Source organism: Balaenoptera acutorostrata, chromosome 16 (genome assembly GCF_949987535.1).
Source record: "Balaenoptera acutorostrata chromosome 16, mBalAcu1.1, whole genome shotgun sequence".
In the NCBI taxonomy this organism is placed as follows: Eukaryota; Metazoa; Chordata; class Mammalia; order Artiodactyla; family Balaenopteridae; genus Balaenoptera; species Balaenoptera acutorostrata.
The window spans coordinates 74,894,875-74,907,179 of record NC_080079.1 but is presented as its reverse complement, the minus strand read 5'-3'; the positions used below and the strand labels follow the sequence as shown (position 1 = coordinate 74,907,179).

The window sequence follows — 12,305 nt, the reverse complement described above, 5'->3', positions numbered from 1 at the left end:
ATCTACGAAATAGAAACAGACTCACAGACACAGAGAACAGACTTGTGGTTGCCAAGATGGAGAGAGGGTGGGGGAGGGATGGAGTGGGAGTTTGGGATTAGCAGATACAAACTACTATATATAAAATAGATAAACAGCAAGGTCCTACCATATAGCACAGCGTTCTATATTCAAAATCCTGTAATAAACTGTAATGGAAAAGAATATGAAAAAGAATATGTTTATAATGTATAACTGAATCACTTTGCTGTACATCAGGAACTAACACAACATTGTGAATCAACTATACTTCAATAAGAAAATAAATTAATGCAACGTCTGCATTCTTGAGGTGGCTTGGGCAGCAACACAACTAAGGAGCCCGCGTGCTGCCACTAAGACCTCGTGCAACTAAATAAATAAATAAATATTAAAAGAAAAAAGAAAAATGCTTGAGACAATAATAAGATGTGTTACTTCAGAAACAGGAAGTCCAAAGGCGTGATCAGTGCAGGGTTGGTTGGTCATCAAGAAACTAGTTTCCTTCTGTCTTTCAGCTCTGCTGTCCTCGGGCTTGTCCCTCACGATGGCAGTATCGCTGCCGCAGCTCCAAGGGTTTCTGAGTCACATAGCGTCTAAAGGTCAGGAGAAAGATGGTCTCTTACTTTTGTTACTTTTTAAGAAGTAGAACCCTCCTACACTGTTGGTGGGAATGTAACTTGGTACAGCCATTATGGAAAAACAGTATGGAGGTTCCTTAAAAAACTAAAAATAGAGCTACCGTATGATCTAGCGATCCCACTCTTGGGCATATATCCAGAGAAAACCATAATCCGAAAAGGTACACACACCCCAATATTCATTGCAGCACTATTTACAATACCCAAGACATGGAAGCAACCTGAATGTCCATTGACAGATGAATGGATAAAGAAGATGTGGTGCATATATACAATGGAATATTACTCAGCTATAGAAAAGAATGAAATAATGCCATTTGCAGCAACGTGGATGGACCTAGAGATTATCATGCTAAGTGAAGTAAATCAGAAAGAGAAAGACAAATACCGCATGATATCACTTACATGTGGAATCTAAAAATGATACAAATGAACTTATTTACAAAACAGAAACAGACTCACAGACTTAGAAAACAAACTTATGTTTACCAAAGGGGAAAGATAGTGGGGAGGGATAAATTAGGAATTTGGGAGTAACATATACATACTACTATAATATATAAAATAGATAATCAGCAAGGACCTACTGTAGAGCACAGGGAACTCTACTCAATATTTTGTAGTAACCTATATGGGAAAAGAATCTGGAAAAGAATATATACATACACATATATATCTAGAAATATAACTGAATATGTTGTACACCTGAAACTAACATAACATTGTAAATCAACTGTACTTCAATAAAAAATAAATAAATTTAAAAACATTTTAAAAGGTAAAAACACTGAAAATAAAGAAGTAGAAAAACTTGCTCGTGAGCGTCCTTATCCACAGCCGCCTCCCCTTTGCTCCGCGGTAGCCTCTTAGAATAGCATTACACTCCTGTGCCAGGACTGGCCGGGGTGATTGGAGTTCCCACGATGGGTGTGGGATGACCAGGATTTACCCCAGAGGCCAGGCAGGGACCTCATCTCTTCTGAAGCACACCGTCTTGGGTGATTGAATAGAACTGGAGTTCCGTGCTGAATGTGTGCAAGATGATGGCCCTTCTGCCTGATGGTGGCATGGTACACGCAATTTTCGACTTTGAGCTGCTCATGCAAGGTGGCAGGGGCTTACCCGTGACCTGCATTAAGGATCCCTGCTGTCCTTGTGTTTGCATGTGATAAATAGACGACTTCCGGTACTTCCGGGTAACCGAAGCATTTGTTTTGCCCATCCTCAGAGACATACAGAGCAGCGCCACAACTTCCAGTACCGCAACTTGCGAGAGTCAAGATCCTTCTTCAGGGGACCCTGTGGTCAGTGCCTTGCAACAACAGCTGTTGCTGATGGTGGCTCGGAGGACCCAGTCAGAGACCCCACGGGTACGTCCCAGCGTTACCATCTGTGAATGTTCCAGAAGCAGGGATCCTGAAGCCTGTTTCCAGGTTGGATTCCCTAATAGAATTAGTCCAGTCTTGTCCTGAATTTTATGTCACCTGGGCTGTGGCTCTATCACTTTGTGGTAGTCTACTGAACGAATGTGAAAAGAAACCTCTTAGATAACAGGTACCCTTCCGTTCATGCTAAAGGGATTATTACTGTCTTAATTGCTCTTCCAAATGCATTAGAAATTCATTTACATTGATCTTTGGTTGCCGGGATGCACAAATCCTACAAGAGCTCACTTGGTTAGGATGGCATTTTTTCCCCCCATGGTTTGGAAAATATCTGGATTTTTATTAATTTATTATAGCCTTATATTTTAAGCATGCAGAGATTTTTAAAGAGAATCTTGGCTTGAAGAGACACTTTATTCTTGGAGCAAATGACATGATCATCAAGGGGCTTAAAAGATGAAGCCTTGCATTGTTTTACTGAGAGATAACTTACTGATGTTCATTCACTTATTCACTACACCTTTAATGAGACTCTGTGGGACACAGAGCAAAGAATTCAAAGAAAAGATAACATGGGAGCAAAGACATACAACCAGTCATGAATTTAGAGCTCCAGATTCCATCAGGGCATTTCGGAGAGTGAGGATGGAGAAGGCTCCTTAGGAGAAGAGACACTGGGCTAGACCTTGAAGGAAGGTGGATTTCAGTAAGTACAGATTGAAGGAAGAGGGTAATAGATGGGGTACTGTCAAGTTAGTGTGAAGTTTCTTTATTGCTGTGTTTACCTTCCTCCTGACAATGTTTTGATTTCTTCTAGAGAATCTCACCTATACAAAGAAATAATAGTTTTATATACGTTTTCATGAGTGCTTAACCAAATTTTTCCAAAAGATGCTTGATAGGAATTTTTACACTATTTTTCAGATGTGCAGAAAAAATGTTGGGCTATCTTCTAAGTGACCGCATGTTTTTCTGGAGTCTTTATTCTTGCTGACTGGGTACGAGTTGGGAGGGCTGCATAGGGAGGACTTGAAAAAGCCAGTGAAGCCAGAAGTGATCTCATATGATATTTGTCTTTCTCCTTCTGACTTACTTCGCTTAGTATGATCATCTCTAGGTCCATCCATGTTGCTGCAAGGGTACCGTTATTTTGAACAGTAGATCTTTTCAGGTAGCTTGGGGGAGCTAGCTTGGGCATGGACCTTTACATTCTTTTTTAAAATTTTTTTATTTTTAAAGATTTTTTTTTTTGGTGTGGACCACTTTTTAAAAAAATCTTTATTGAATTTGTTACAATATTGCTTCTGTTTTCTGTTTTGGTTTTTTGGCACACGCATGTTGAATCTTAGCTCCCCGACCAGGGATCGATCCCGCACCCCCTGTACTGGAAGGCGAAGTCTTAACCACTGCATTGCCAGGGAAGTCCCCTTTACATTCTTAAATGTTTTAACTCTACCAAAGATTATTTCTGAAATGTACTATATACTTCCGTACCTTCTTAAACTGAATGTGCTGATCCTTATTTAAGCTGTTCTTGATAATCCAGGTTCACGAAACGGACCTTGGTATTGTGCTGTCAGTACAGATCCATATGGGGGGTGGTGAGCAAATGCAATTATCTTGTTTCTTAAAAAGGACTTGTGTTCAGTTTACACCCCGTCCCCCTACTTTTACTAATCTCTTTCTTCTGAGCGTAGAATGAAACTTGCAGGCCTGACTTGCAGGCAGCGTGATGTGATTGTTCTTGGGTGAGGCTTAATTAACGAATCAGAGACAGAACCGGCCTCTTGGTTAGTGTGTCTCTATGTTTACCTAAGTCATAGGGATGGAACCCGCCTTAGTCGCCACTGTGGGTCCTCAGCCCTGCCAGCTCCTTCATTACTGATGCTCGCCAGGAGCTCTGCGTTAGACCCCTTTATTCCGTGCCCTTGCTGGGGATAACCACCTTATTCGCTCCCACGGCTCACTTCTCTCTCTCTTTCTGGGTATACAGATGCAGATGTAGACATGTTTATACTTGTATGTATGTGTGTGTCACCGTGTTATCCAGGCTGGTTGGCTTGTCTACTCCCCAGGAATTCCTAAACCCCTTTAAGGTAGAAACTCTGTCTTGTTTTCCTTTGAATTTTCAGCTTATATTACATATCATATCTGGCTTATATAATCTGCATAATAAATATTTGTTGGATGAGTGAATAAATGAATGATTAAAACAATGAGAAAAATTTGAATTTGAGAGACTTACCTGGTGGTCCAGTGGTTAAGACTCTGCGCTTCCGCTGTAGGGGGTTCACGTTTGATCCCTGGTCAGGGAACTAAGATCCTGCATGCCACGCGGTGCAGGGGGGAAAAAAATATGAATTTGAAATTTATACCAGAAAACAGGCTAAGTATAATTGCTGTGATTCACTGAAACATTGAGCTCTGTGCTTCCTTGCTATTTAAAGCAAAAAATGAAATTCGATGAACCTCATTTTCTGATAAAGGAAGTTATTATGGGCTGATTTGAGCTCCCTCAAAATTCATATGCTGCCATCATAACCCCCATGACTTCAGAATGTGACTGTATTTGGAATAGGACCTTTAAAGAGGTAATTAAGTTAAAATGAGGTCATTAGGGTAGAACCTAATCCAGATGGCTGGTGTCCTTTGAAGAAGCGGAGATCAGGACACAGATACACACAGAGGGAAACCATGTGAAGACACAGGGAGAAGACGGCCGTCTGCCAGCCAAGGAGAGAGGCCTCAGAAGAAACCACTCCTGCCAACACCTTGATCTTGGGCTTTCAGCCTCCAGAATAATAACACCTACGTGGAAGAGTTACTGTGAGGTTTTTAGGATTAAAGATGGCAAAATTATGCCTTTAATAATCAGTGTCAGTTATTAATATCATCGAAATTTTTGTTAGTTATACAGAACTCTTGAATGTTTCAGGGAGCTTGGGGGATATACAGTTCTCCTGTCTAAGCCACCCCATCTGTGGTACTTTGTTGTAGCAACCCTAGTAAACTAACACAGAAATCAAACCATTTTTTCTTTGCATTAAATTCTGAGATATTTCTTAAACAAGGATTTTCATTTAAGCAGCAATAAATAGCACAATATGCCAGAATCTTTAATAAGTTTTGCAAAAAACGTAGACGTAGTCTTCATGTGATTTTTTTATACTAACCTTCCCTAAAACTACTCTCACTAAAGGAGAGTATTTTTCTTACTATTCAAAAGAACGCTATCACCTTCACTGTTGCTTATCCTTGACCTGTTTACACATCATACCTGAATTCCCACATCACAGAATGGTAAACCATGCTCAGCTTGTATACGTATTTCTTACTTGCTCTCTTTATCCACGGAGCATAAAGGAAAAGGATCTCTTTTGTGGGGGAAGGTTTACTCTAAACCACAAATTCATTGTCATTAAAAGAAAATGCTGTTCTTGCTGACATGACAGCAGGCAGTTTCCACGAAGCTCTCTTTTCTGTTGGAGTCGCATTCCAGACACAAACAGCACTTATAATCTCAACTTTACTGTAATAATACAGCCCAATCCATCCTGTATATTGCTAACCTGTATATTCCCTTCACGATGGATCAACTTTCCCTTGAAATGCCTTTTGCGTTTATAGTCTGAATAACTCTGTGCTCTATAGCTGAGTCAGGGAATTAGCATCTGGGAACAGAGAGATGGTAAAGTCAGCCTCCTTGGAGGGTACCACGTGGTCTCCAATGAAGCAGGTGTGCTGCCCTTATGCATGCCAGGCATTTTGACATCAGCGACTTGCACTGAATTGAGGAAGAATTATGTAGTCTGCCCAAGTATAGCCTTCTACTTTGTAAGTCAGAGAGAAGCGTGTGAGACCTTTAAAAGTCAGCATCCCCTCCATGGCTGCTCTTCTGGGCTGTCCTCCTTCCTTTTCTTATTTTGGTCCTTCTTATCAGTCTCCTGTGTTTTATGTTAGTCAGCCTACAGGAAATTAGAGCCTACCAAAAATCTTTTTGGGACAAATAGAGGGCAAAAGCAAACAAATAAAAATACAAACTAGAATAATCCACCAATTCCACTTTTAGATGTATATCCAAAAGAGCCTAAAGCAGGGACTTGAACAGATATTTGCACGTGCATGTTCACAGCAGCTTCATTCACGATTGTGAATAGCGAATATTCCACCAAGGGGGTAGGGGAAGCAACCTCAGCGTCTGTTGACAGATGAATGAATAAACAATATGCAGTCTATCCATACAACTGAGTTTTATTCAGCCTTAAAAAGGAAGGAAATTCTGAGACCTGCTACATGGATGAATCTCGAGGTCACTATGCTAAATGAAATAAGCCGGTCACAAAAGGACAAATACTGTATAATTCCACTTATAGGAGGTCCCTAGAGGAATCAGATTCCTGGAGACAGAAAATAGAAGGATGGTTGTCAGGCTCGGGGAGGGGAGAGTGGGGAGTCAGTGTTCAATGTGGACAGTTTCGGTTTTGCAAGATGAAAAAGTTCCCGAGATCTCTTGCACAACAATATGATTATCGTCACTACTGAAATGTATACTTACAAAATGGTTAAGATGGTGAATTTTATATTATGTATTTTTTTAACCACAATTATCAAAAAAAAAAAGATTAGAAATAGAAGATGTACAGTGGGCTGGGGCTCATTAAGTATTTGTTCGACAAATGTATGAAGACTAATTTTTTTCAAAACTGAGTTCCTCTCTATTGGATTAGAGCCAATCAGAGATGAATTTGGGGGGAAAATGTTTTCAATCTGAGATTAAATTCCCCCATTTGTTTCTGTTTTATTGGCTTATATTTTTTCTATAAATATTTTATTTTTTCTTATATCGGGCTTCACCAAGGACCTACATATTGTCAGTGAAAATATTTTTACTTACAGTAAAATTTAAATATTTATCTCAGCATTACATTAAATAACATACCTTTCAAAAATTAAGTCATTTAAGGTCTTTTGCTGAATTCTGATCTTTCATAAGAATTATTTTCATGGCAGTTTCTTGGCCCGACAGCAGTATTTTGATATGTGTAGCATAATTTTAATGTTACATTATAATGAAATTGAAGTGTGTTGGTAAAAAAGACCTTTTCTCCAGCAAGGATCTACTGAATAGCACAGGGAACTATACTCAACATTCTGTAATAACCTATAAGGGAAAAGAATCTGAAAAAGAATATATATATATATAACTGAATCACTTTGCTGTACACCTGAAACTAACACAACACTGTAAATCAAATGTACTTCAGTACAAAAAAAGAAAAAAGCTGAAAAAAAAGACCTTTTCTGTTGATCACCATCCTTTTCTTAGGGTGCCCATTTTTTATGAACAATGTTGGTTTCCATTTCAGAATTTGAACATCTGCTTTTAGTACTTTTAAATCAGGAGGTTTATTTATGACAATAACACGTCAATGTGAGACCCTCTCTCTGCTTTTTCTTTTGGCATCTAAAAGCATCTGAGTCAGGATCTAGAAGACTCTTCCTGTTCTTCCACACAAGGAAAATTCAACCGAGAGCAGTTTTACAAGTTTATCATCTTCCCTGGCAAGTGGATTAAAGTCTGGTATGATCGCCTTACCTTGTTGGCGTTACTTGATCGGTAAGCTGCCGGGCACGTGCGTGTACGGGTGAAAGACACAAGGGGGCGTGTGGTGGCGCGGGCTCACGTGCTGATAGCAAGGAGTTTGGCCGCAGGCTGAGGTTCTCTGGGGGCATTTTCAAGGTGTGTCCACCCTTTGTGCTGCACACCCAGAGTGAATCAGTGAGATCTTGACAACTGAAGAAATTGTAATTGAGCAATTACAATGGGAGCTAGGAGAACTGGGTAAAATGGTTTAGCCTTAAGGTTAGCTTTGGGGTCAATATTATGCCTTGGTCTGCTCATCGCCTGCCAATTTTTTTAGGAGGGCCTGCGGCTCCTGTACACAGGGCAGGGCCTGGGTGCCTGGGTGTGGTGTGGGGGGGAGAGGAGGGACATGGGGTGGCCGGGGTGGTGATGTGTGGCCCTTTCCTTTCATGACGTGGGTTCTTCTTCTCTGTCCTGTAATTTCAGTGCTGATCTTTCCTTTAAATGCTGTTACTCTTCCTCACCACTGCTCCTCAAGATGCAACGCTGTGGGAGCTGAGGGTGCTGGGTGGGGAGGTGGAAGCAGAGGCTGGGGGGTCAGGTTGGCTAAGGTGTGATGGAGTTGGGGCCAGGTAGGGGACTTACCCCACCTCAGGATATACAGAAGACTGCATTGTGGTCTTCAAGGGCTGTGGGTTTGGAAATGTGTGATGCCGTTACTAGCGGTATCATCAGCAAATGCTGAGTTTCACCGTTAGATGCCAGCCAGTGCATTCTCTACGTCTGCGTCTTTATTCCCATCCTGCCCCTAGGTTCTTCAGAACCATCTTTTTTTTTTTAGATTCCATATATATGTGTTAGCATACGGTATTTGTTTTTTCTCTTTCTGACTTAACTTCACTCTGTATGACAGACTCGAGGTCCATCCACCTCACTACAAATAACTCGATTTTGTTTCTTTGTCTGGCTGAGTAATATTCCATTGTATATATGTGCCACATCTTCTTTATCCATTCATCTGTCGATGGACACTTAGGTTGCTTCCATGTCCTGGCTATACTCCAATAAAGATGTTAAAAAAAAAAAATGCCAGCCAGTGGGGCAGTGGGAGGGCTGGTTGCCTGCTTTGCTGTAGTTGGTCCCCCAGGGACTACTTGTTATAGTAATGTCTTAAATGGTATGATCACATACTGAAAAACTATAGTCATGTACAATTACAACAGTAAATTTCAGGACCCACAAGTCAGGGAATGGAATTATAATGGTTTTTCTAACAACACTGTGTTACCCAAGGGACACACACTTAAGACGAAGACTTCATACTTAACTAAAATAATTCAGGATAATACAGTCTGTTAGATGAGGCAGTTTTTTGGAAATATTCATTTAAAAAGAAATTACTGGGCTTCCCTGGTGGCGCAGTGGTTAAGAATCCGCCTGCCAATGCAGGGGACACGGGTTCGATCCCTGGTCTGGGAAGATCCCACATGCCGCAGAGCAGCTAAGCCCATGTGCCACAACTACTGAGCCTGTGCTCTAGAGCCCGTGAGCCACAACTACTGAGCCCACGAGCCACAACTACTGAAGCCCGTATGCCTACAGCCTGTGCTCCACAACAAGAGAAGCCACCGCAATGAGAAGCCCGCGCACCACAACAAAGAGTGGCCCCCGCTCGCCGCAACTAGAGAAAGCCCGTGCACAGCAACGAAGACCCAGTGCAGCCAAAAATAAATAAATAAATAAATAAAAAGAAATTACTGAAAGTTGGACTAGCTTGCGTTAACCCTTCATACTAAATACAGATATTTTTGTAGATTTCTAGGTTTGTTATTTTAAAATTTACTCAGTGATGAAAAATTAACAGAAAATCCAGTGAAGGTCTAAAAAAGGATGATGAAGAAGATTATGATAGTTTTGAAAAGGTTATAGTGTTATAGTTTTAATCACCTCACTTGCAAGTTATGGTGGGCTTTAAATTTTGTGCTCAGGGGTGACCTGAGTAGAGATAGCCCCCCTCTCTTATCCAGGGAGCCCCTGGGCTCTGGAGATCCCCGTGGAGATCAAATCCAGGCCCCATCACTTACTAGTGCTGTGATCTTGGGATGGCTACAGAAACTCTCTGTGCCTCAATCTCCTAACTGTCAAATGGGGATAATCTATATCACAGGGAGGTTGTGAGGATTAAACCAACTTAGCCATAGAAAGAGTTCTTTAAATATTAGTTGCTGTTGTTATTGTTATTATTACCTGGAATGTGGCCCAGAACCCAGAAAGAAGAAAAAATTTTAAGAATGAAATAAAATGAGGGTAGCCTCAAATCCAGACACTGAAACTTAACCCCTTAGTAGGTAGGAGCGATCACCCTTTTTTCAGAGGCTATCTAAACCTACTTTCAGTCATCCATCAGCAAGCTTGGTGATCTGGTTTTCTAGTTTGCAGTCAATTAAGAGGGGCAAAGGGACTCCATGACCTCCAGCTGAGAGCGAAGAAGGAGGAAGAAAAACCCAGAACACTGACCTAGAAAAACCAAGCAGCTTGGGACCTTTGCACGGAGAGTGTAACGCCCCCAAACAGAACTGTGGATCAGAACCACCTGGGAGCTTTGCAAAAACACAGGCGCCCTGTGTGAGACGTCACCACCCCAGCGTGGCCTTGAGGACAGTGTGGCCTGTGTCACAGCACACCTCCTAGCTCGTTCTTAGTTAGTTCAGAGATAATCTGAAAGGTCTGTTTAAGAAGACAGGGATTCAGGACTTCCCTGGTGGCGCAGTGGTTGAGAATCCACCTGCCAATGCAGGGGACACGAGTTCTAGACCTGGTCCAGGAGGATCCCACATGCGTGGAGCAACAAAGCCCGTGCGCCACAACTACTGAGCCTGCACTGTAGAACCCGTGAGCCACAGCTACTGAGCCTGTGAGCCACAACTACTGAAGCCACGCACCTAGAGCCCGAGGTCCGCAACAAGAGAAGCCACCGCAATGAGAAGCCTGTGCACCGCAGCGAAGAGTAACCCCTGCTCGCCGCAACTAGAGAAAGCCCGCGCACAGCAATGAAGACACAACGCAGCCAAAAATAAATTAATTAATTAATTTAAAAAAAACAGGATTCACACGATAGATTTTACATTTTGACAATGAAAGCTATATTGTTACTTGAAAAGGCATGCATAAATTACATTAGATAGTCATCGGGGGTATTTAAAGTCACAGGTGGATGAGAGAAGTTGAATTTGCCAAATGAAAGCTTAGAAAGAAAACGTATGCATATAAAAAGCAAACTGCGAGGGTTGGCAGGAAGTGGAAGAAATTGGTGAATAACAGGCACTGAAATCGGACTAATCACTGCTCTGGACTCCACAGGGTAAGGCCTTCGGCTTGATGTTTCTCAGCTTTCCGCTGGAATTCAGGCTGATCGTCTTGAACAGGTTTCCTTATCCTCTGATCGTAGTAGCGTCACGGGTTTCTGTGATTGCAGCCTCTTCTGTTTGTCTTCAGTTTGCCATCCATTCTGTTCAGATATTTTCAGATGTGTCTTCGTTTTCCTTTCTCATTTTCTCTTCTGCATTACCCCATCTTGCAAAACACCTAGGTTTCCTTTTCACTTCATTAGTTTATCAGGTTGGCATCTAAAACAAAAAGCTGCCATCTGAGCATCATTTCATTCATTCATTCATTCAACACATTTAAAAACAAAGCAAAATTGAAGCACCTACGCCACGCTAGGCTCTATACGGAGCCCTGCGTATAGGCAGTGCACGAAACAGGCACGGTCTCTGCACGAAGGGAGCCCGACTCCACGGGGGGAGATGGGACTTGAGACAGCCAATGGTACTGGGTGCCATGGAAGACGCGGAACCTGGGGGAGGAGGGACACGGATGTCAGGACAGATGGCTGCAGAAGGCTTATCTGAGGACACACAGATACGAGCTATGGCAGGGAGCTAGCCACGTGACAAGGAGGGGGAAACTCACTATCATCACTGCCATCGCGAGGACGTGCTCTCACATCTCCATCCTTACAGATCCTCTCGACCACTTTCCCCCAGCTGCTGTCCAGGCTCCCTTGCAGCAGAGCTCCTTGAAGTGTTGCCTCTGCTTTTTCCAGTTTCTCTTCTTCCGTTTCTCATAAACCCATTGCATTCAGCCCCCTCTGACCCAGGACTCCGTGGAGCCTGCCCTGGTCCAGGTCACTGTTGACCCTGTCGTTCAGGTCACTAGACCTCCGTCTTGTTTACTTTCTTCTCTGGGCTCCCAGGGCTCAGCCTCTCTTGGTTTTCTTCTGCCTTGTTGGGTCACTCCTTCCTGGTCACCTTTGCAGGTAACCACTTCCCGTTGGTGTCCTTAGGAGCTGCACAGCTCTTACTCTTTCTACCTGCTTTTCTTAGTGATCGCATTTAGTCTCATGGCTTTTAAATCCACCGATCCGCCAGTGACTCTCAGATTTCTGTCTCCAACTTGGACCCATTGCCCCAATTCTTGACTTGTGTCTCTAACTACGGGATTGACATCTCATGATCAGAGATCATGTTTCAGAGTCGAACAGCTGTTCATGTCTGCCTTATCCTAAGTCTGCTCCATCTTCAGTCTCCCCACCTCAGCTGATGACAGACCTATCCTTCAGGTTCTCAGGTTAAAAATCTTGGTGTCATCCTTTCACACCCACATTCAACTCTCATA

General features: G+C 42.4%; 1 protein-coding gene across 4 annotated transcripts in view; it reads left to right on the top strand.

Moving 5' to 3' along the window:
* PCNX2 (pecanex 2) overlaps positions 1 to 12,305 on the top strand; it is a 283,000-nt gene that overhangs the window by 57,870 nt on the left and 212,825 nt on the right. For all 4 annotated transcript variants that reach the window (XM_057531598.1, XM_057531597.1, XM_057531596.1 and 1 more), the window contains 2 exons: positions 1,888 to 2,029; positions 7,516 to 7,661. In XM_057531598.1, the coding sequence (XP_057387581.1) occupies positions 1,888 to 2,029; positions 7,516 to 7,661 (288 nt within the window). The remainder of the gene's footprint in view (positions 1 to 1,887; positions 2,030 to 7,515; positions 7,662 to 12,305) is intronic.